Genomic DNA, 23,001 nt, shown 5'->3' with positions numbered 1-23,001 from the left:
AAACCCAAAAATCTTTATGTGGTTTCTGTGTTGTGACAGCAGGTTTGTTTCCTAAGCAAGTGTCTCCAAAGAGACAGTTGTCCATGTCAGAGCATTTATTTCCACCCAGTTCATGGTTTCATGTACCAAAAAAGGCAATTTTATTCAGACAGCATGTCCCCTGCTCTTTCCAATGGTGTCTATGCATAGGCAAATACTCACTTATGTTGGGACCTGGATTACATCTAGCTACAGAAGTGGTGAAGGATTTATCATCATGTCAAGTATTTTGGCCAAAGATCTGACTTCAGAAAGAATAAGAAGAGGGACATGAAGGCACAGTATGTTTGGTAGGGCTCTGTTTCAGTATCTTTGGAATTCAGGAAGCATTTTGCATTTTCATCTGTGTATAGTTCTATGCATAAACAGCCAGAGGAAAACTGGGGAGAAAGAAGAAATCAAGTACAGTGAAGACAGTTCTTACAGCTTCTGCATCTACAGCCCCAGTGACACAGTTTTAAAGTGCATTTCAAACCCAAAAGCCAGCTTACACATGCACCACTGCTTTGATTCAGATGTCAGCTTGGATGTCTAGGCTGTGTTCAGCCACATACTCTCTGCCTCTGAAACCCCCCCCACATAAGACGTTCTGTAAAAAAAGCTTAACCCTCTCTTTTTCCCCACTTCTACAGGAAACTATGCCCCAGACACCAATATTTTCCAGCATGCTTGGTTCCAGTTGTAGTGGACAAGTGCAGCCAGATATGGGAGAAAGGTGTGTGGACCCTGTTTATCAGGATGGCAACCTTGTTTCTGGATCATTGGAGGCCTTGATAGAGCACCTGGTGCCCACTATGGACTATTATCCAGATGTAAGTAGCCATTGAAGGGCTTTTTTTCTTCCCATGGTTTTCCTGTGTTAGTATCTGGATTGCTGCTTCCTCAAGAATTTCTACCTTACTCATTCAAGGTTAATATACAGGCTAAAAGATGCATTTATTTTACTTGAAATACTCATTCACTGAAGATGTTGCTGAATGGGGATACTCTCAGTTTTTAAATGGGAACACTCATTAGATAAAGCCATGTTGAACCCAAATGGGTGCTTTAAGAACCAATTAAAAGTAGCATTAGCCACAGAGTTTTCAATCCTTCTAAGCTGCTTTAGCTCTAATGCAGCCAAGAATTAACTACTAACCAGCTCCTACCTAGGGAAGCAGACCTGAAATCAGCTCTACTATTTTTCAATAGTTTTCTATGTATCTCCTACTTAGACCATTGGGAAAAACAAAACAAACAAACAAACCCAAAGAAAAAACCTCACAACCCAAAATAGATTTTAATTAAAATGCTCTCTTTCTCATGACATTTTAGAGGGTCAGCACTGTAATAATGTATGTTCTTGAACTTGAAAATGACTTTGCAACTGATTAAGCATACTCTATGCAGTAAATAGTACTTATAACTCCAGGGCATGCAATAAGATTGTTAACCCAGGACATTATCAAGAGATCACTTTATCACTTAAAATTACCCCTTGTACCCTTACCGAAAGATGTTATTTACATAATTTGCCGAAGATCAGAGAGGCTCTGTGGTGTATATTCCATTGAACTCTGAAAGAAAGCAGCAGCTACAGCAGAAGCATCCCAGCTCTTGCTAAAGAGTAACAAGGAGTGGGGAGAAATTGGAATCACTAGTAAGTTGCATGTTGAATTCAACACTTGCAGTAGTGAGCTATGCTCTGTCATGCATTATGTTTGTCAGTCTAATTTCCGTAGAACTTTTTATTGTGGTTTCCCATCAGTCGTGATAACGTCCCCCCAAGCTCCCGTGTACACCCCACCCATCTTTACAATCAGTGTGCACAAAAAGAGGACTCCCTATATGAGAGCTCACTGAGTAAAAGCAGCAGAATTGCCAGCAATCATATCAGTAGACTATTAAAAGCAGAACCAGGATGGTTTAATATTGCAGTTCAGAAGTAATCTTAAACCTTGTGTTTAAATATGGCTAGTATAAAATTGTACTACCTTTGACAGACTCATAGTATCAAGTCCTTTATGAGACACAGAGGAATAACCATTGTTAGATGTAAAATCTGTGCTCCCTGGCTCCAAATGCGCAGTGCAGAACAGATGTGCAGAAGAAAGTAGCAGAGAGGGCTGATACGGTTTACCAGTGGAATAGCTTTAGGCTGTTGTAATTAAGCCTTCCCAGGAGTCACCTTGTTTTGTGTGATACTAAAATATATTTACTTGCTGCTTGAATTTCTGGACTATAGGTAAGTTTTTTAAGTAGCTGCTAATGCACTCCCTTACTGTAATGCACTCCCTTGTAACACAGCTACTCTGAAAATGGTTCCATCAAGTGAGCATTACTTAAGGGGTCTATGACTTATTGTAGAATGCTGCTAGTGTCCATGGTGCTATCATCCCATACCCACTGGTGCAAGGGAGGCATTGCAAACCAAGCAGTCATAGACCCCACCCTGGGAGGCTGCAGTTTAAATAGACAGCAAGCCGACAGCTGAGAGACAACAGAAGCAATCATGGAGCTCCAGGGAAAGAGAAATGGAAAACAGCATTAAACCAAATTCATATCCTTTACAACAGCAGGACACATTCTTTTAGTTAAATCAGACCACTCAATTTAGCTGAATTAATTATAAAAAGAGTATACAAATAGGCTTTGAAGACCATAAAGAAGGAGCTGTATTTGAGTCATCTTCAAATCCAACTTTTCTATTTCTGTTCAGTTGCATGTTTATACTGAATTTCATGCTCATTTCTATTTTGAGGCAAGTTACTACAGAGGGTGAGTGATAGCCATTTATGCTGATATCCTGTCAGAAGAGTAGCCAGTACTGTATGTTCAAGAGAAAGGTATAAACACCTCTCAGTCTCCTGTCTCTGGCTACACATACAAATAAAAGCAGCGAGGTATCACCAAATAATTTGCAGAAAGAGAAGTTACTGGTAATGGTAGTAGAGATAACCTTAGAGTGACATATCTATAAATGACGGTATTCATGCAAATTTTTGGATTAATCTATCTGAACACAATGCTTAGAAGGCATTCCCACCTGCATGGAAATGTAGCTAAAGATCACAGTAACCTAGACAGAAAATAAAAAAAGAGGTGAGGGAGAAAGCTAACACAGAATATCTTTCTGCACTGGCTACAGAAGCAAAACAAAAATGTATTTGCAGTGTTGGCAGAGCACGAGTCAGGCAAGGGAGGAAGGGAAAGATAAGGGCATGCGTTTGTGTGCTGCTCTTTGGGGCTTGTTTGTGTACAGGGACTTTTTCAGCACATAGAAAAACATATGCTCATGAGATGGAGGAGTTCGGGAGGTTAAGAATGGAATGTACCAGTCTGCAACCCTTGTGCCCGACCAAGACAAGGTTTCAAGAAAATATTTCACAAACAAGAACTTCCAGGATGAGCAGTGAGTGCACAAACAAAAGTTGGTGTTTTTTTCCCCTCTTCAAGAAGTCATCAGTGCATTCTTGGGTTAGAGAGCAACAATTCCTTCTTAGTCTTGTGCTCCTGCATGCTGTCTCTTTTTTTTTTTTTTTAATATAATTCAACTCATCTCTTAGCAACAACTTTAGGCACTAAAGGAATCTGACTTCTTATTCTGTTGCAAAGCGCAAGCCCTTTTTGTGTCAGCTTATGTTGTTCCAAGTACAGAAAGGATTTTTTTTTTTTTGCCTCTCCTTCCCAGTACCTATCACTTTTGTGGGATAAATGGAGCTTAACTTTCAATCACATAGTTTGTGGAAGCATTTTTTACTCCAAACTGCTTAGCTTCCTAGCTAAATTTACCTTCTTTAAACCGTTATCTTCATGATTGGGAGACCAGCTATGAGTGTAGGTTTTTACAATGTTACAGCATTTATCCTATGTGTATAGTAGCACAGGTGCAACAAATCACAGAAATCCTCAATCTAGATAATGCATGTGACATCATTATGAAATATTTACTATCTAAAAAAAAACCGTTCCTAACCCCAGAGACCTACTGCTAGGCTGAAATGTATTGCTTAGTTCAGCCTGAATTTTCTTTATTGGATAGAGTGGCTATTAGCAGAGAGGCAGGGAGATGGGGGTCAATACTGCTGTCAGACCTATAATTTTTAATTTGTTTCCTAATTGCAGTTACTTCTTGTCTATGCCAGCATAAGCAATAAAAATATATTAAAAAAATGCCACAATTAGCAACCAATATATTGTAAAGCAGCATATCTTGACTGACCATAATGGAACAATTTTCTTTTCCAAAGTACAGAAACTAGTTCCAGTTAAATGACTTTAAAAATGGAACAAGAATACAGCAGATGGGTTTCAGAAGTAATAATTGTTTTTAAAAGGTGGTAGTCCTGTGTTGTCTGGAAAAGCATTACATAGGTCCAGTACAGATATTTCTGGTTACTGAGAGACATCAGAGACAAGTACTCACTTGTATGGCCATGCACCTTCCTGCATCTTGCCAGTCTGGCACTTTTTCGAATATCATATAAAACATTAGGAAAGAACCAAATAAAAATCACAAGTCATCTAAGTCACAGTTTTCTTGCAGTATAACACAAGGGAAATGATAGTCTGGCAAGACCTTGTTCAGAGTCACTTTGGATAAATGCTGTCCCACATCACACAACCTTCCACAAGGAGACCAACACTAGAATTAGTATGAGAAGCAAAATTATATCCTTTCCTTAAATAATGCATTCCAGCTTATCAGAGCAACGGTCATTGGCAGGGCATCATGACTTAAGTTGTGGTTCCCTGCTACTTAACACACAGACTTATCTTTCAGATGGGCTTCTGAACTCCCAAAGAGGAATGTAAGTAAGAAATTTCTGAAGGCGTTCAAGTCTTTTTCTTTTTTTTTTCTTTTCATTCTCCATCTCTCTCAAATGTAAAATACAGTCAAAGCGAGGGCTGCTTTTTGTTCCCAGAACAAAAATTTTCATATGATCCAGTGACAGCTGACATACTCAACAGATAAAACTATATAGAAAAGGAATTTAAGTTAAGGGACAGTACTGATACAAGCGAGCACAAAAGTTAGGTGCAAAACATAACAGAGGATAACCAGGTGTAACTTAAAACACAACACCACCACCACACAAGCAAAAGCCCTCAACCCCTCTGCAAAAATCTCACAACCCAACTCTTTCTCTTGCTTTCATTCTGAATAAGGAGCATACCAGTTTTAAGATCACATACATAAGAATAAAACATCTAGTGCATTTTCCTATAATACAACCAGGTTACCTTTTGTGAATCAGGTTAGCTCTTCAGCCTAATTTTAGTGCCCAATATACACCACGTACACTACTATAGATTTTTACAAAGTTTCTCCAAAGACGACACATAATTAGCAGTTCCCAGATGCAGACACAAGAACAACATTGAATTCCTTTTTTTTTTCTTCTTTTAAATTAACGAACTTCAATTTTTTTGTCATTGTAAATGTTAAAAAAAAAAACTCTGAAAGTCTGGAGAGACACACAATTTGTGCCTACGTGGCATATTTGCAATCATGCTATCAAGAAGGGAGACCATGCTGTCAGTATCCTGTCACTGCCCTGGCCATCTGCTCAGAAGTCACCAAGAGCCCAACTGTTAGGTAGCCTCAACTGTCCGTCTTCTGTAGGCATCCGTGGAAGCACTTCTCCAGAACCCGACCCAAACTGTCCATCCAGTTAACCCTTCCCCTCTGTTCCTCTATTCATGAACAATAGGAAAGGCAAAGACTACAACTGATGCTGGAGTTAATCTGTAGAGAATTAATGCTATTCATAATTTAATACATGAATCCCAGTGCTAATAAGATATCCAAATGAGAGTGAGCATTTTTAAACCCCTCTGTTGTATCATTAGTTTCTTCCACAAGCTCAGGACAGAGTTAAATGTTTTATAGATATATGCTTAATCTGTTAATGCTGTTTATGTCCTCCCAGAACACTGATTTCTAGGTAATTATTTTGTTTAAAAAATACAAACCAGTGGAAAAAAAACCCACAAACACACATTGCTTCCCCCCTGCTTCTGATATTTGGGGGGTTTTAGTGCTAAATTAATATTATAGGGCACACTGATTATTGAAGAGGTAGAAACTTTTCCATTAACAGCACATTTTTATTGTGATTAGAGAGATAAACACCATAACCTTTTTGGAGTTCTAAAGACACCATCAGCGCTTAACTACAAGTGTATTTTAGAGACTGCAAGCAGCAGGATTTAGTAGCTAATAGTAGAGATGCCACATTTTAGACAACTGGTCTTAAGATTTTAGATGGCTCAATTCATTTGCCCAGTCCAAGATGGTATACACACATACTATTTACTCACACACTTGGCTGTGGCCTGCCAAATGACATTGCTAAAACTAGTTCAAAGTAATGCTGCAAGTCTAACAGTTAATTGGAATCCATTGTTAAGGAGATGCCCTACAATTTCTTAACTCCAAATTTTGTCTAGAAGCCTAAAGGAACAACAGGGGTGCTTATGAGCTGCTGCTGTTCATTACTCAGGCAATTACATTCAAATAAAGAAGTCAAGTTTCAAACATTGAAGCAAGACTAGGGCATGAAGGCATTCTCACTTCAACTAAACCAGCACAGTACATTACAGCTTTTAAAACACAAATGTAGAGCCTATTTCTGCTGAAAAAAAACCTGTTGGCATTTATTAGCAGTGTTTACATTCAAAAGACTCTGAAACAGGCCCCAAATAAATAGTCAAGCTTAAAAATAAATTATTGTCACATGGCCACAATCAAACCTAAAGCTTGTGTAAGTGATTGTGGGGAAAAGGAACCAAAAAACTTCATACATGAAGAAATTACAGCTGTAGTTTAGAATACACATGAAGCAGTTTTCTGGAGCTCAATAAAAACCAGTCACTCTTAAAGAAACAAAGCAGCAGAAGTAGTATTGTTAAAGAGAAACAGCACCCTACATTGGACATATTTCACTTGTCTTTTTGGTGAGCCATGACCAGTTGGGCATATTATGTTTGGCATTTTAAAGGGGAATAAATTGGGAATCTGAAAACACCACACTTAACAGCCTTGAAGCATACAGCATTTCCTTGTAAAAGCTCTAGGAAAGACCACCATGTCTCTGGAGACAGGAAAAATTATAAAAAATTTAAATGAAGGAGAGTTACATTTGTGGTTTATGTAATAGGTTTTCCCGGAAAGACAGCTTGTTTTTACTGAATTTACTGAACTTACTAGTTTGGGTTTGTTTTCTTTTTTTCTCTCTACTTCCACAGAGGACTTACATCTTCACTTTCCTGCTGAGCTCACGAGTCTTCATTCACCCACACGAGCTCCTGGCTAAAGTAGGGCATATCTGCATTAAACAGAAGCAGCAGCTAGAAACCGGGTCTGAGGCAGAAAAGGTAAACGAACCATCATGTCCTGCAGTTAGCTGTGTTACTGTCATTGTATTTCCCACACTCCTTCTTCTTGTAAAGCTGAATAGATTGATAAAGAATAAATTGAAATTGTAGCTGGCATGTGCTACTGGAAGCTCTTTTATATGGGTCTTCTTCCTTGGGGTGCTGTTGCTTCTTTGCTAGCCACAAACATAGGTTGCATGCTGCATTAGCAGTGGGATACAGTGGCTGGAAATATAACTTTGCTCATAAATTACAGGTCAGTACTATGCATTGGGGCAGTGTGTACCTGCCATGAAACCTGCTCAGCAAGTCGCTGCACTTTTGGGATTTCATCAAGTTAAGTCTTGAATCCAATTCCCCTTTCTCGTGCCACCCTCACCGTCCTATTAGTGCTTTACTGGAGGTTATTGGTGTGACAATAAATCACAAAGTTACCTCCCATGGAAAGCAAGACATATGCTAATTGTAGTCTAACATGTGACTTTGCAGTTTTATTGCAACAAATTAAACCAAACTTGAGTCATTTTATGACATGCACTTAAATCCATCTAAATCTCACTGTTATGGAAAGCTTGTATTGAAGGGTTGTTGACTAAAACTGAAGTACCAGAACAGTCCAAGCTGATATGCAGTGACAGAAACAAGGATGAAATCAGCAAGTATTTGAAGATCTTAATTGTTCAAATTCTGGGCGTGTTTTGGATACATTCTTCTACAGTGAGAAGTTTACATTCCTAATCTTCAGCATATAGATAGATAGTCCCCTTTTGTTTTCTCCTTGGTGTCTCATGACTCTGGGTAGGGAGTACGCAAGGTAACCCTGTGGTTTGGCAATACAGAGTTCTTGACAGCAACACTGACCTAAGGGCTTCTTTCTCTCTTAAGTTCCTGGGGTGCAGTTTCATACCATGTCACAAAATCACTCCACAGGAAGAACTAACCACTTGGTGAAAAAAAAAAAAAAAAACAAAAAAAAATCCCAAAAAAACCCCAATACACTTTCATCTAGGTTAGTCCCCTAATCTGCTTGCCAAATAGCTATGTGACTTGTAGATGCTGGAAAATTGAAGATGATCAGAGAAGGAAAGTACAAGAATCTTTGCATTCAGAGGTGGTAACAGTTCTCATCACCACTGCCAAACTAATTCATGACTGAGCAACCGCAAACTGATTCTATGCAAGTTGTTGTGGTTCCTCAGCAACATGCAACTGGCAACAGAGGTAGGAACTTGTAAGAGATGCTGGAACTGTCTGAAACATTAAATTGAGGAAAGCTCATCTGTAGACAAATGAAGACAACTTTTCAATAGATCGTGTCCAAATACATATATGAAATACTTGGCTTTAAAAATAATGGGATATAAGATGAAACTTTTGGGAATGAATACATATGGGAGATACTAAAATGAAACATCTGTGGACTAAATCACTGGGCTGCTTAAAGATAAGATATTGTAAAGTAGTAGTAGTCCGTTTTCAGCAGATGTGTTAAAAAAAAAAAAATCAGGACTTCCACACTGAAATAAAATAGCATTACATCCTGGCAACAGTATATAAAACAGAATAGCTCATATTCCAGACACTCACACTCTTATACCTTCTGCTCATGGTTTGGAAATGAACCTACAAGAAAACCAGCAAACAGGAGGGTGGCAATAAAACATGAATGTTTTGGGGGAGCTGCTTTAATTTACATGCTTTGCTGGTTGCTTTTCCTACTATGCCCTTGATCCCTTCCTACCCTCTTAATATAAACTGTTATTTATTCCAGCCCACTTAACAGAATTTTTGGGAAACACTATACATACTTCTGACATCCCTCTCAAATGACTACTGTCCTTTACAGTAGTGTGTCTGTATTGTCTTATGGAATAGTCTGTCCATTAGCATTTGCAAACATTTGTTTTTCTATCTAGCAACAAGTAAATGCTCATTGCACATGCAGCATAGAAATTCTCAACTCCAGACACTATGTATTTGCAGTCATAACTTAATGTGGTATCATCAGCCACCAGAACCTTCTTATTAGGTGGTCTGTAGCAGGAAATAGCTGGCAGAAGTAGTTAAAGCAGCTCTGATAATTTCTGACAGTTTACTCATGCAGAGGAGCTGGATGACTTGTCTGGATAGCATGTGAGTTAAACAAGTGGCAAGGGGCCAGGTTTTGAGGTTATACACCACAGTACTTATCATTCCTTTGTTTTTGCCATAACTGACTAGCCAAAGAGTCCTATAGAAAACAATCTAGAGAAAAGTGGATTTAAAAGAAAAACATTCTGGGTTCTACTGGAGTCCTTTTGGCCACTCATAGAATGGAAGGGTTTCAGATATTAAGATAACAGTTATAATATAGAAGCCAGTAGTTAACCATAAAGGATAAAATTTAATTCTCCATAAGCGCATTAGAGATTGGAAAGACCCAAACAAGATTGTCACAGAAAAAAGGTTCTTATATGTATTATTCAGTGGAAAAGCCTGCCAAAACTGTGGTGCATGGTCTCTGCAGCTTGGGAGTATTTTTTAAAAAAGTAAAGAAGTAGGAACTAAAAAAAGAAAGCAGAAATTAATTTCTATGAAGCTTGTCTTGCCTGGGTTGGAATGCAGAAGTCTCTCCAGGAATTACGATTTCCCTCAGTTTTTGTCATCAGTAAGTTCTTTTTAAAACAACAACAACAACAAATTATAACTAGGTCATTGGCATTAAACCTCCCTTTCCTACAAGCACAGTAATGCTGCTGCCTCCCTTTCTAATTGGTGGCTGGTTTTCAGTTCTGTCTGTCTTGTCTCATGCACAACAGGGCTTATCCACAGGAATATGGCTACAGGAAAAGGAGTTTGGTAGCTTTATTCCAGCCATGACTAAAAGGAAAATGTGTGCTACTACCCACATAACTGATTTCTGTTTGCATTATCACAAATTATGTGTCTCAAGACAGCCACGCTGCTTTGTTTCATCCGAGTGCACATGAAATGGGAATCTAATATTCTGCTGTATTGATGTTTTTAGTGTTGCTCTCAGAAAGCATACCTTACTTTCATGAATATTAAAAGCACCTGCTAAAACATTAAGCTTTTTTGCACCTGAAGAACAATTACATGAAAAGTAATGTGGATTGCAGTTTGTCTTGCACCAGATGCCTAGCTTTTCACCATGAAGCAAGCAATCCTAGCAACTCATCAGCAGGTATTATGAGACGTCAGTGTTCATGTGGATGTGCCTGCCATAACCTAAGGAAGGATTTTGGAACTTTCCTGCCTCTATCCCTCCCTTTTTTTTCCGCTTCTAAAATTAAAAATAAGGGACAGGCAGGATAATCAGTACCAAAACCCAGTTCTGTAGCAGCTTTTGGTAAACAAAAGTGAACCAGACACATATCTGTTAACATTAATTGAATGGAAGCACACTGGCTGACTAATTAGTTATCTATCATTACTTACTGATGATTTTGTAATGTCAAGCTCCGGTGCATTTCTTAGCAAAGAAGTATAAATTATCTTTTCCCCAAGGCAGATAACAATGGGAGTGTGGAAAACAGACAACTCTAATGTGGAACTCTATCCTACAGTTTAGAAATAACCTGAAGCTTAGCTTCGTTGACTTTTGGTTTTATCTGAGACATACTATGATCAGATGATGTTTTGGCAAGAGTTCCTGCAAACTTTTGGAAAACATTCTCCATTTTTCTTAAAGCACACCGATTTCCTGTAGTGACACCCACATGCTAAGCTGCTTTCTGTAACCCCTAAAAGGCTGATGGAGAATGCAATGAGGAAAGCATGCTGTGTGTGGGGAGAAGGAAGTGCTATGTAGTGAGACTTCTGTAGCTTACACAAGTGGGGAGGTAAACTTCCTTTTTCCTCAGTGCATCACAAGTAGAGTGGGCGGATAAGTATAGCTTGAATTAAGTTTTGATTCTTGTTTGTTAAGGGTTCTTAGCACTTACACTCCCTGAGTGCTCCCTTGGATTTACTGATGTTGGGCTCAACTGCTATGATAGTGGAAAAACTGGCATCTACTTCAGATCCAACTGGTGAAAAGCCTTAGAAGATTCATGAGTACCAGAACAATTTTTTTCCCCTTTCTGTTGTTGACAGCTTTTTGAGTAAGAGCCAATACTTTTTATTTTCAAAGTCCATTTTGATTTAGATGTCATGGAGAGAACACACACATCTTTCCTGTCATTCACTTATTCTAATATATAGCTCAGTCTGGAGGGTCTGATAAATTCTGTAGAACAAAAATGTCTTTGTGAACATTTCTCATGGGAGATGCTTGACAGAGTGCTGCAGTTTGTATGCATTTGAATTCAAATACTAAGGTACTGCTGCCTCAGCATAAATCAGCTTAAGTCTCAATGACTTCAGTCAAATAAGTCACTTAAACTATTCTGTCATCTTACTGGCTTTAAACAACTAACCTGGGAAATATCTTCAAAGAGTTTGTGAAAAGACATTACCAAGATATCATGAAAGGAAGATAAATAATATTATTTAGGGCTCTGGCTCACAGTTAAATATGGGGTATTTTTATGCCCTGCACCTACTACTAATGCTAAGTATTTTCAAGGGTGTCTGTACTTTTCTGTGAACCTCCATCAACTAATTTATTCTGCAGTCAGAAAGGCCTGTGGTCAGTAATCAGCTTTTTTTTTTCCTAGGCAAAGCTGAAATCCTTTGCTGCCAAAATCATTCAGCTCCTCAAGGAATGGACTGAAACTTTTCCCTATGATTTCCAAGATGAAAAATCCATGAAGGAGTTGAAGGAGATTGCTCACAGGATCACGCAATGCGATGAGGTAGGAGTTGGGCAGGGGAGAAAAATACTTGTCAACCTTTAGATATATAATTAATTATATTATATACAAACTTTTGCTTCTCCTTGCAGTATTTGCTAAGTGGACTGCAGCAACAGTTGCTAAGCTGTCAGCGTAACTGCAGGGCATGAGCTGAGTGATGAGCTTAATGGTCCATTAGCAGAAACTGTCTGCATATAATCACTGAGTATAAGAGGAAGAGGCAAAATGGTTATGACAATATGAAAAATGTATGTGGTGCAGAGAGTACTTCATTACTAGTCTATACATCTAAGACCCACAAGACATACCAACTAGTTGTATCCAGTGTACTTCCACTCAAGGTGAAGATGCTTATTATTTAATAGTTCATTCCTATCTCCTAGCAATAATCAGCAACTATTTTATTGCTATGTTTCAGGTTAACACACAGCATTTCTACAAGAGAAGTATATTTGAACTCTGATAGCTAGGCAAGCATCAGTCCTTACAACTCTTGAGTTTCTAGCCTGTGAAGAAAACTACACCTCACAAAAGACTTTCTAAAGCAAGCACATAAAGCAAACTCAAAGAAAACAAGGGCTTGTAGTTTTTTGGGAGTTCGAGGCATGGGGGGGAGCTTGGTTGCTTATTCTTTTTGCAGAGAGGAAGGGAGGATCTTTCCCCCCCCCCACACCCCCAACACTCAAACTACATTTTTTTTCTCATTGAGAAAGTCGCTGTAAGTACCAGTAGACAAATGGAAGGCTCTAATCAAGAACTACAAGGGAATTGCTTGTGGAGTGTTTGTATGAACATGAAGGCTTACTTATACAGAAGTAGAAGCTTCTCCTTGTTTTTAAACCCTAACTTCAAGACGTTTTTGAGAACTTTTAGCAGGAAATGGGAGGACAATTACATGTTTTTGTTGATTCAAGTACAGAGATAATGAAGAACAGGTTTGACGGCATTATATGTGATAGGACACAATACAATTAGGTGTTACCAAGTTGTCAAAAGGAAGCATGATACTTTTGTTGCATCAGTAAAGGTGTTTACCTGGACAATGAAAGTGTCAGTGCCTTAGTAGGAGGGGAAAAGGAAATGGGATTATAACATCCCTTCTATTCCCTTTGTAGACCAGGGCAAAGAGGTGTATGCTGGCAGAGATACTACTGTGAAAGGGGGATTGACAGAGGTTTTACTTAGTGTCTGTATCTTCATATTCAATTTGTCTGTTACTTTGAACTAGAAAGACGTTGTGGCCTTTTTTTCTCTTCCTCTTCCCTCCCACTCTGTTATATAAGAATAAATTGTCATTTGAGAAAAACACATCTTCATGGAGTGGCTCACTGCTCTGGTGTCTGAGGCATCTGATGACATCTATTGGTTACACCATCACCATATTTATCCCCTTAATAAGGCTGTAAGGCAGGTTTGATTGCTGAAGAACTCTGCCACATCTGACCCCTAGGAGACATAATTTGGCACTGATGAAAAGCAGTTCTTGCTCTCAGTATTTGTTACCACAAGAAATTTCCCATCCTGTGCTTTGGCAAGGTAATGGTTTGGGGGGTTATTCTGTATTTTAGAAGGTTTTCCACATCTCCTTAGGTTACCATTCTCCATACGTAAGGTAGAAAATCAACTGAGAACTCAGACAAATCGGTCAGGTGCTTGTTCTAGCGATGTCAGACACCATGCCAAATAACTGCAGCTGCAGCCAAGGTTGTACACCAAATGGAACGCAAATCTTATTTGAACTCAGACAAGGACAAATTATTGTACACTCATTGACTTATTATCCATAGTTATAAGAAAATGTAGTAATGAGAAAAAAACCTTAAAACTCTAAGGGCAATATGCTAATAAATTCACAATAGTGTAAGCAATCCACTGTTTTTCGTGTCACTGCAGTTTTTTTCCCACTTTCACATCATATGTGCAATGCTTTCACCTCCCTTCAAGTTTGATTCTCTGTGATACATATCTAGAAATCCTCCTCTCAGACACACGCATGGGTCAGGTGTAGCAGCTAAAGTCAAATGATTTGCAATAGAAAGCTCAGCATACCAGAGAGAAGAATTAGTGCTTTCTTTTAGTTACCCTACCACGCTCCCTTGGCATGTCTGAACACTTGTAGCATGATATCAGAAATGGCCTCAGCCAGCTGCTGTTCAGCCGTTACCCAGTTGCCTCAAGATGAGCTATGCTGTCTTCAGCTTTTCATTTGATTTCGCTTGGGAGTCAGATTATTGCCTTGTAAAGCAACATTCTGACATTGTTATTGCTTAATTACAGCATGCAATATACAAGTATCTGGTAGTCATCCTCTCTCACATCTGCTACATAATTTCAGTCATCACTGCACATTAGTGGCTTCTTTGAGTGATCACAGACTCGTTGCAGTTCTTTCCAGTGTATTCAGTTTACTCTCAGAAACCAACACAGCAGGTTGTCATCTAACAGTTAACTTTGTGGCTGACTTAAAAAGAAACAATTTGCATAAAAGGAAGAGAATAATTGTGTAAGAAAGAGGAGACTGGCTGTCTGCGGTAGAATTAGTGTTTTTCCAGCAGCAGAAAGAACAGGGTCAGAGAACCTGGGTCATTTAAAGCGTTAACATGAGGAGTAGTAAAGTGATCAAGGTTAGCTCTTCTCTATGAGATCAAGTTAGAACTCATAGAGAAATGTCTACAGGACAAACAGTCAATGGCAGAAATAATTCCACTTGCTTTAGTTGTCTGTAAAACAAAGTGGATGGATTGTATTTCTATGGCTCTACTAGCATGTATCATTATCAATCCTATGCTTAAAATCTGCACTTGATGAACAGAAAGGCATTTTAGTTGTCCAAGAACATGATGTATATTGTGCTTTTAACTAAATCTTCAGATGGTAGTTTTCAGAGCCAAGCCAGAGTATTTTAAGAGGAGATTCCTGGACAGAATCCACTGGATTCTGCCTTTGCTAAACAAACTTGGTGATCAGTGGGTCTGATCAGACTGCAAAAGAGCTTTTCAACACTTGGTACACAGAGGATCCAAGAAGCCTTATGCAAGCAATTCAACCACCTTTCACTATACCCATTTTTAAGCTGTTCACATAAGCACCTCTGAAATGGGATACTAATCAAAAACTGCTGCAAGAAGCAAATCAGCCAAGCAAATGAAACAGAGTTGGGAAGGCAGGCAGGCATAACAACCTTACTATGAAGTTGTGTGGGCAGTGAGGACAAGTTCATTTGTCACAGGATGATCATCTTGGCTATGATGAAAGAAAATGGATAATAGGTATTTTATTTTTCCCAGATAGAAACTCCTTGGTGATCTGTGTCTGCAAGAAGTAAAGGGGTTTAGCAGTCATTATTTCTGGTTTTTGCTTAGGAAAATGGAACCATGAAAAAGATCATTAGCCAGATGACACAGAATCTCCTGATGGCCCTCTCTGCACGGAGCCAGTATCAGGAAATCAGAGAGAAATTCCGACAACCTGTCACCGACAAAGGCACCATCCTCAAAACCAAGCCACAGTCAACTCAAAAGGACATCCTGAGTGTGTGCTGTGACCCTCTGATCTTGGCACAGCAGCTGACCTATATTGAACTGGTGAGATGTGTGGACGATTTCATTTTCCATTTACTAAACATTACTATACTCATTGTTGTGAATTTTGCTATGACTTCACTAAAAGCTTCCAATATTTTAATCAGAAAATACCAAGTAATGAACAAGACAATTAGGAACACTGATAAAAACACCTCACATCTGTGCTGGAGGAAGTGGAAAGTTATCAAAATATTCTCCTAATTTTGGCTTCATTGATGCCCATTTCACTGAACTCTGTCTGTATGGTGACAGTCTCTCATCTCTCCAAACACAGGAAAGGGTCAGCAACATTTACCCAGAGGACCTGATGCAGATTGTCAGCCACATGGACTCACTGGATAATCACAAGGTACGGGAACGGGTATGGAGGGAAAACAAAAACAAAAAAATAACCAGAATAAAGAAACTCATCATTTGAATATACCCTGTGCAAGAAAGGCTGACATTTTCTAACCTTCTTTGAGATCATGCCTTCAAGAGACGTTTAACAAGATTCTATTAAGACATGCAAAGGAAGCTTATCCTTTGGCGTGCTAGCTGTATCGCGATACAGATCAGAATTAACATGTGTCCTGTTCTCTTACCAGTGCCGAGGCGATGTCACCAAAACCTATAATTTGGAAGCTTATGACAATTGGTTCAATTGTCTCAGCATGCTGGTGGCTACAGAGATTTGTCGGGTGAGTATTTGTAAAAACACAAGATAGCAAAGTGGTCCTGGCTTTAATGACAAAAGGCAGGCAGTGGTCTAGCAGAGATTTAAACATTAGCAGTGCAATTAAAGATAATGGCATTATTCAAGCATTAAATTATTTGCATCCCTATGTTTGGCTTTGTGTATATTCTCTGGTTTTGTGTAGCTTCCAAGTAGCATTAATCATGCAGTGAAATGGAATTTCTGTGGAATTTGAGTTTGGAACTATTTTAGATGATCAACAGACTTAGAATTAAACAGGTGTCCTTCCATTGCATTTAGGTATCATTACACTGTCATATATTCAGGGTTTTTTTGCTGAGAAATCAGGAATAAACTTTTTTCATAATTAAAGGGACAACAGCCTTTTTAGAGGTTAAAATAATTTCTATCATGTAAAAAGCAGAGAAATGAAAGGTATACTGGTCCAGAAATACCTGCCCCACCTTATCTCTCCTCCCCATCTGCACTTTGTCTTTTTAGATTCCTAGTAATATGCACCAGTTATAGCAAATGGGAAATTTTCTCTCTATTTCTGCTTGGTCAGTAGCCCTTTTGTGGATGTCCAGGTGCCTGCTGAGTTTTTCAAGTCTGTTATATCAATCCTAATCTCCTCAGATTTCCTGCTCTTACAAAATCTTACTACAAAAACACAAGAAAGCATCTTCCAAATCTGGCTGGTGTGTCTTCTACAGTCAAAATGTTTTAGCATACCAAGGGCTAAGTGAAGCCATTGGCTAATGAACCATTTTCTTTTGATACAACACAAACAAGTATTTAGGTAAGAAGATTGTTAGTTGGTTTTGGTTGGGGTTTTTTTCCCTTTCTGGTTTGTAGGCTGCATTTGGTTTGGTTTTTATTTTTTCCATCTCAAAAAGGAATTTGCTGGTGAAGGGAATAGACTGAATTTCTAGGTCTAAATATGAGAAAGATTTTGATGAATGAATCTCATCTAGGCAATTATGATTTTCTCCTTTTTTGGTTTGTTTTTAAAGAGAAAAATTGATGGCTTCTGGAAATAACGTTTTGAGACAGTGCTATGTGTTAATTTTCCTTTGCCATTTATAAAAGAACCTGTAAAGCAGATGTTGAACATTGCTTGTTAGATACTTTCCATATTTGCACGAGTGAGAAATTGCATATTTGATCACCATGACTACCTGCTCTCAAGAGGTCATTTAAGCACACACAGTGAAATGAGAAAATCAGAACATTGCAATTGTTCTCTTTTACATTGAGGTTACATGCCCCAGTCTTAAGTCTGTTTGCCGCTTTCTCCCCTATTTCAGTGGTTTAATTTTTTTGTATATATATTCTGATATCATCTTCATATTATCTCTCTTTTCCAGTAACAGGAAATTGCTGAAAGTGTCCAGCTTGTTTATACATGCTTCTCCAAAACATTGAACTTTGTATATAAACAAAACTCTACCTCCCCACAACTAGAGAAATAACTGAGAGTAGCCCCAAATACTTCTGCTATTTTATTAAAAATTACTTTTAACAAAATACCTTTAGGCATATATGGTAAGATTTAACTGGATAAAGTCTTGAAATATCAATTCAATTAACTTGTTACCATGCTTTTAACTGAACATCCCATCCAAAATTCAGGCCATCCCTTCCCTCTCAACAGATACTGTTGGTTTTTTTTTTCAGGTTGTAAAGAAAAAGCAGCGCACAAGAATGGTGGAATTTTTCATTGATGTGGCAAGAGAATGCTTCAATATTGGAAACTTCAACTCAATGATGGCTATTATTTGTGAGTATCCATAACACAGACAACAAAACAAACCATTTTATAACCTGACTGGCAAAACTATGCTCATACTTGCCCTAAATTGTCTGACCACATTAGCAGGCACATTTCTACAGGGACAGTATGTACCAGTGACAGTTTATGGTGGGTAAGTTTCAGCTACAACTTTAGTTTGTCAAGCTGAACTGCCTTCCAAAACATGTGGTGCTGATACATAAAGACAGAGTTGTGTTAGGCCTGTATTTTTTTTTCACCTCGGTTGTTTCTCTGTCTCTTCTCCTTCCATTCAGCTGGCATGAACTTGAGTCCTGTGGCACGGCTAAAGAAAACTTGGTCCAAGGTCAAAACAGCCAAATTTGATGTTTTAGAGGTATGTATAACGTCTAAATTTTATGTAGAAATACATCAAATAGTTTGAACCAAGTGTCTCCTGGATCTGTGGGAGGGCATTTCTGAATTTCAGACTCCCTACTTGCCTGCAAAAAAAGATGGATGCAAGTTTTCTTTCTTTCTCATATTTTTCCCAATTTAAGATCAACATATTTTTCATTCAAGTGAGTACCATTTTGCTACCCTTAAAACTAACTAGAGTACTCCATCTAGTGGAGATAGGAATGAAAACAAAACTACTTCTTCCAATAGTCACTTAGCGTTTTCTTTCAGTCTTCAATTAGCCACTGGAGCAAAGGAGAGATGTCAGTACAGAACCTTGCTTTCAAATGAGACAAACTATAAAAACCTGATTCCAGACCTGGTCAGTGTAAGGTGCTCTACCTTGAAAGTTTAAAAAGGGGCCCAACAACTTGATAAACTCTGAATCCGTAACTGATGGTTAGATCAAAGAAAACATGGATTACTTGACTGCCTTTCTTTGCCCCCCAGCACCACATGGACCCATCCAGCAACTTCTGCAATTACCGTACAGCCCTGCAAGGAGCAGCACAGCGATCTCAAACCGCCAACAGCAACCGAGAGAAAATTGTCATCCCAGTTTTCAACCTCTTTATTAAGGATATCTACTTCCTACACAAAATACACACAAACCGCTTGCCCAATGGGCAGATAAACTTCAAGGTAGGAAAAAACCCCAAACTGTAATGCTAGTAAAACACTGAACATTATAAGCATTTGCTGCTTTCAAACTTCTAGCTGATTAGGTTACCAATTCCTTCACTGCTGCAATCTAGACATAAAACAATATCATTACCTAGGTGAAATGCTGTCACCAAACCTCTGAAAGCAAGTGCTTCCAGCTGCCATGTTTATTTTAAATATCTAGCAGATCCACAATTACATACACAGAAGAGAATCCTTAACACTGATGGAATGTTATCGCTTTCAGTTAAAAGGTTTTAAAATTCACTGAAATAAGGGACTGGGTTTTGTTAGTTTTACATGAAATAGGACAGATGCACTGCAAAAAATAAAATTCATATAAGCAGAACTAATTGGAATTACATTCATTTGCCTGTAAAGACTGAGAAGAAAACAAGAATTTCAGAAGTCAAACCTCTAACATTAAAAATTACTCAGTACAGAAATAGAAAGGGAAATTTCTCCAAGGAATGTTATACTCATGTATTTAAAACAAAGAACTTTAAATCAAAAGGTACAAAAATTTCAGAGTCCCACATACGATGGCATATGTAATTTTGCCATTCCTCAGCCATGTAACCTGCCTTATTTCAGAAGGGAAGCAGAAGGCAGTCAAGAATGGAAAGTAGGCTTTTGTGGCAGCAAGACATCAGATCGAGTTTTAATGGATAACTTCACTCTCAATCATCAGCATTACCTGATTTAAGGCTATTGGGTTAGTTAGCTGTAACCACTACATACAATCAGCAAATGGTAAGTAGAAGGTCTCCAAGGCAGCTTTTGAAGATTCTGGATTCTCTGAGACTAGCAAACATACAAGTCCAAAAGACCACATCCAAACAGTTAGAAGTACTTTTCTAAGTTTTTTGCCATTGTTAAGGCTGGGGAAGGAGGCAGGCAGAATATGCAAGACAAACCCTAAGTGTTTTTTAATTTCCTAAATTAACAGGGATACACTGTTGTAAGCTTGAGAAGTTAGCTACAGGTGAGGAACTGGGAGCAAGAGGGGGAGATGAAAGAAGTGGCAAGAAAAAGGAGTAACAAGGAAACAGACTGAATAAAGGATAAGAGGCTCTGGAATTGAAACAAAAGAGGAAATATTTGAATAAAACCCAAATACTATTTTAATAACATTCTTTTAAATTACCTCATATAGAAATTCTGGGAAATTTCAAGACAGATTCATGATTTCCTGACATGGAAGCAGGTTGAGTGCCCTTTTGAAAAGGACAAGAAGATCCAGAGCTATCTACTCACAGCACCCATTTATAGTGAAGAAGGTAAAAATCCTTAACATTATAGTGAGTCTTCCTACTTGTTGAAATACAGGCAGAATATGTATATTAAAAAAAACAAACATGCAATAAAAAAAAAAATCTGCTAAGTATGTATTATCATGTCCATATTGGATTCTGATGAAAATAAACTTGATTATGAAGTCTATTAAGGCTCACATACTATGTTGTAATGTTTGGGTTGGGTTCTTTGGGTTATGGAACCCACATATCTGATTGTTCTTACTTTATTTACTAGCTCTGTTCATTGCATCCTTTGAAAGTGAAGGTCCAGAAAACCACATGGAAAAAGACAGCTGGAAAACACTCAGGTATGAAGCTTCCTCAGAACATGAGTCTTTTTGCAGACACAGGCACATGATCATCAGCTTCCTCCCTTCTATTTGCATACCCAGCTTAAATCCATTTTGGCCCAAATAATTTTTCTTCTAAATTCACATTAAAAAAAAAAAAAAAATCAGCAGGGCTTGGATTTTGACACATCTCCTCCAGCCAGATTAGTTCAGGCTGCAAGATCACTATGAAAGAGAATATGCTTTGTTTAGGTTATCAAATGCAGTGAAAGAATCTACTGTTTGTAGAAGTTTTCAGACATGCTTTTCTCAGGGGAACAAACATACAGAGATACTAAGATGATCTCTTTTATCATCCCTACACATCATATAAAAGATGAAATTTTGTATGAATATTCTAATTTTCAGCCTACTCTTAAGGGAGAAAGTCTCAGTGACTCCTCCACCCTCTTTTACATAAATGATGAGATAATTTAAATGCAATTACTTCTAATACCGAGGCCATGGCAGAAAGAGATTTAGACCTTTGTAAATCATGTTAAACACTTATATTTGACATGTCTGTAGCATTAAAAGAATGAAGACATCTATATGCAACCTGGGCTGCAGTTGAGCTACATTACAACCATATTGTCCTAGACATGACACTGTTTGAGTGATCCCAGTGTTCCTTAGGAAATCCACGTAAACTTTTCACTTAGTACATCCCTGCAGTGTACATGATTGTATTAAATCCAATGCTGTTCAGCAAATGATGTTTTAGGATGACAGAGAAACATATGTTATTTGCCTGACCACGTCATAAGAGCCTGAAGTAGTGTTACAAAGGTTAAATTTCATTTCATTTAAAGTTAACATCCTTACTGGAATTTGTAGATGCATTCCAGTTTATAGCAGTTGAAAAGCTGTCCCTTGAATAAGGCTTCCATCTAATAATACAAGATAGGTCTATTGCCAACCTTTACCAAAACTGTCATGACAGAAAAGATAATTTTATTTTTTATTCTTCTAGGACAACTCTGCTTAATAGAGCCTGAGATTTTTGGACCCTATCTGCACACTTTGAAGCACAGTGAATGAACGTGTTTTTACAACCTGAAAGACTTGGACTGAGCTAAGAAAGACCTCACTGGCTGAGGTCTGTTTTGTATATATGGTAACTTTTATGAAATAAAACGTGGTAAATATTTCACATGTCAACCTTAAGGCACTTAAGTGAAGGGTTTTGGGGTTTTATTTTAAATACAAGGGCAGGGCCCTGTTCTCAGAGATGAAATGTATCGTGGGAGATGGCACCCCTGGGGAGATCTTATTCTATCAGCATCCAAATTTTTATTTTTTATTACTTCCACCAAAATTAAAACACATATCCCAACTAAAGCCAGTGTTCAGGTTAAATACTCCATTGGACTGGTATCCTGCAGAACACTCAACCTGTCTCTCTAGCTTTGAAGTAAAGGTTCTCCTTCAAATCAGCGACACCGTTCGCATGCGTTAGCGTTTGCAGAGTCAAGGCCTTAGACATCCGCAGTGAATGTTTTCCTCTCCTCCATCAGAAAATAGTGCCTTACAAGGTACTGATATTGTTTAGTGTACCTTTTATTACGCTGGACTGGAAGTAAAGAAAATAAAATTATGGATGTCTTGAAACCAGCTACAATGTACTTTTTACAAAAAATGGAGAATATGGCACATGAAGTAGAGTATACCTGCCTGTAACATTGATGGTGCAGCAAACATATTTTTGTTAGATGATTTAAAAGATGAGGTAACTGCTGGGGTATGTGCGTTTGTATGTGAGTATGTGTGTGTGCATGTGTGAAGATGCACACATCTAAGTTAATACTTCTAGAAACTATCCTTTAAATTCTGGCTGTCAGAATAGTTTGTGTTTTCCTTGTTAAAAATCAGGGATTTTATTTTTTTGTTTTGTTTTGTCTTAAGAGAAGGATGTCTAACCTAGATTATCTCTGCAAAACAGGCTCACTATGTTTTCTCCAAAACAGGTTTTGAAAAATAAAAATCATACATGAGCTAGGGAGAGGGAAGCGAGCTGAATGTGGAGTTAAGGCTAAAATTTCAAAAGA

The 23,001-nt window shown here is 38.2% G+C and overlaps 1 protein-coding gene across 1 annotated transcript; it reads left to right on the top strand.

Annotated features, from left to right (window-relative positions):
• The first annotated feature begins 674 nt into the window (after positions 1 to 674).
• On the top strand, positions 675 to 22,168 carry RASGEF1A (RasGEF domain family member 1A). Its single transcript, XM_054382200.1, has 12 exons — positions 675 to 851; positions 7,270 to 7,398; positions 12,063 to 12,194; positions 15,557 to 15,778; positions 16,053 to 16,127; positions 16,366 to 16,458; positions 18,132 to 18,234; positions 18,522 to 18,601; positions 19,114 to 19,305; positions 20,483 to 20,606; positions 20,860 to 20,932; positions 21,927 to 22,168. Exons 1-12 carry the CDS (start codon positions 678 to 680, stop codon positions 21,949 to 21,951), a joined length of 1,422 nt encoding a protein of 473 aa, XP_054238175.1. The 5' UTR covers positions 675 to 677; the 3' UTR covers positions 21,952 to 22,168.
• The last annotated feature ends 833 nt before the right edge of the window (positions 22,169 to 23,001 follow it).

This window comes from Indicator indicator, chromosome 7 (assembly GCF_027791375.1).
Source record: "Indicator indicator isolate 239-I01 chromosome 7, UM_Iind_1.1, whole genome shotgun sequence".
NCBI lineage: Eukaryota > Metazoa > Chordata > Aves > Piciformes > Indicatoridae > Indicator > Indicator indicator.
This window is presented reverse-complemented; position numbering and strand designations above follow the sequence as displayed.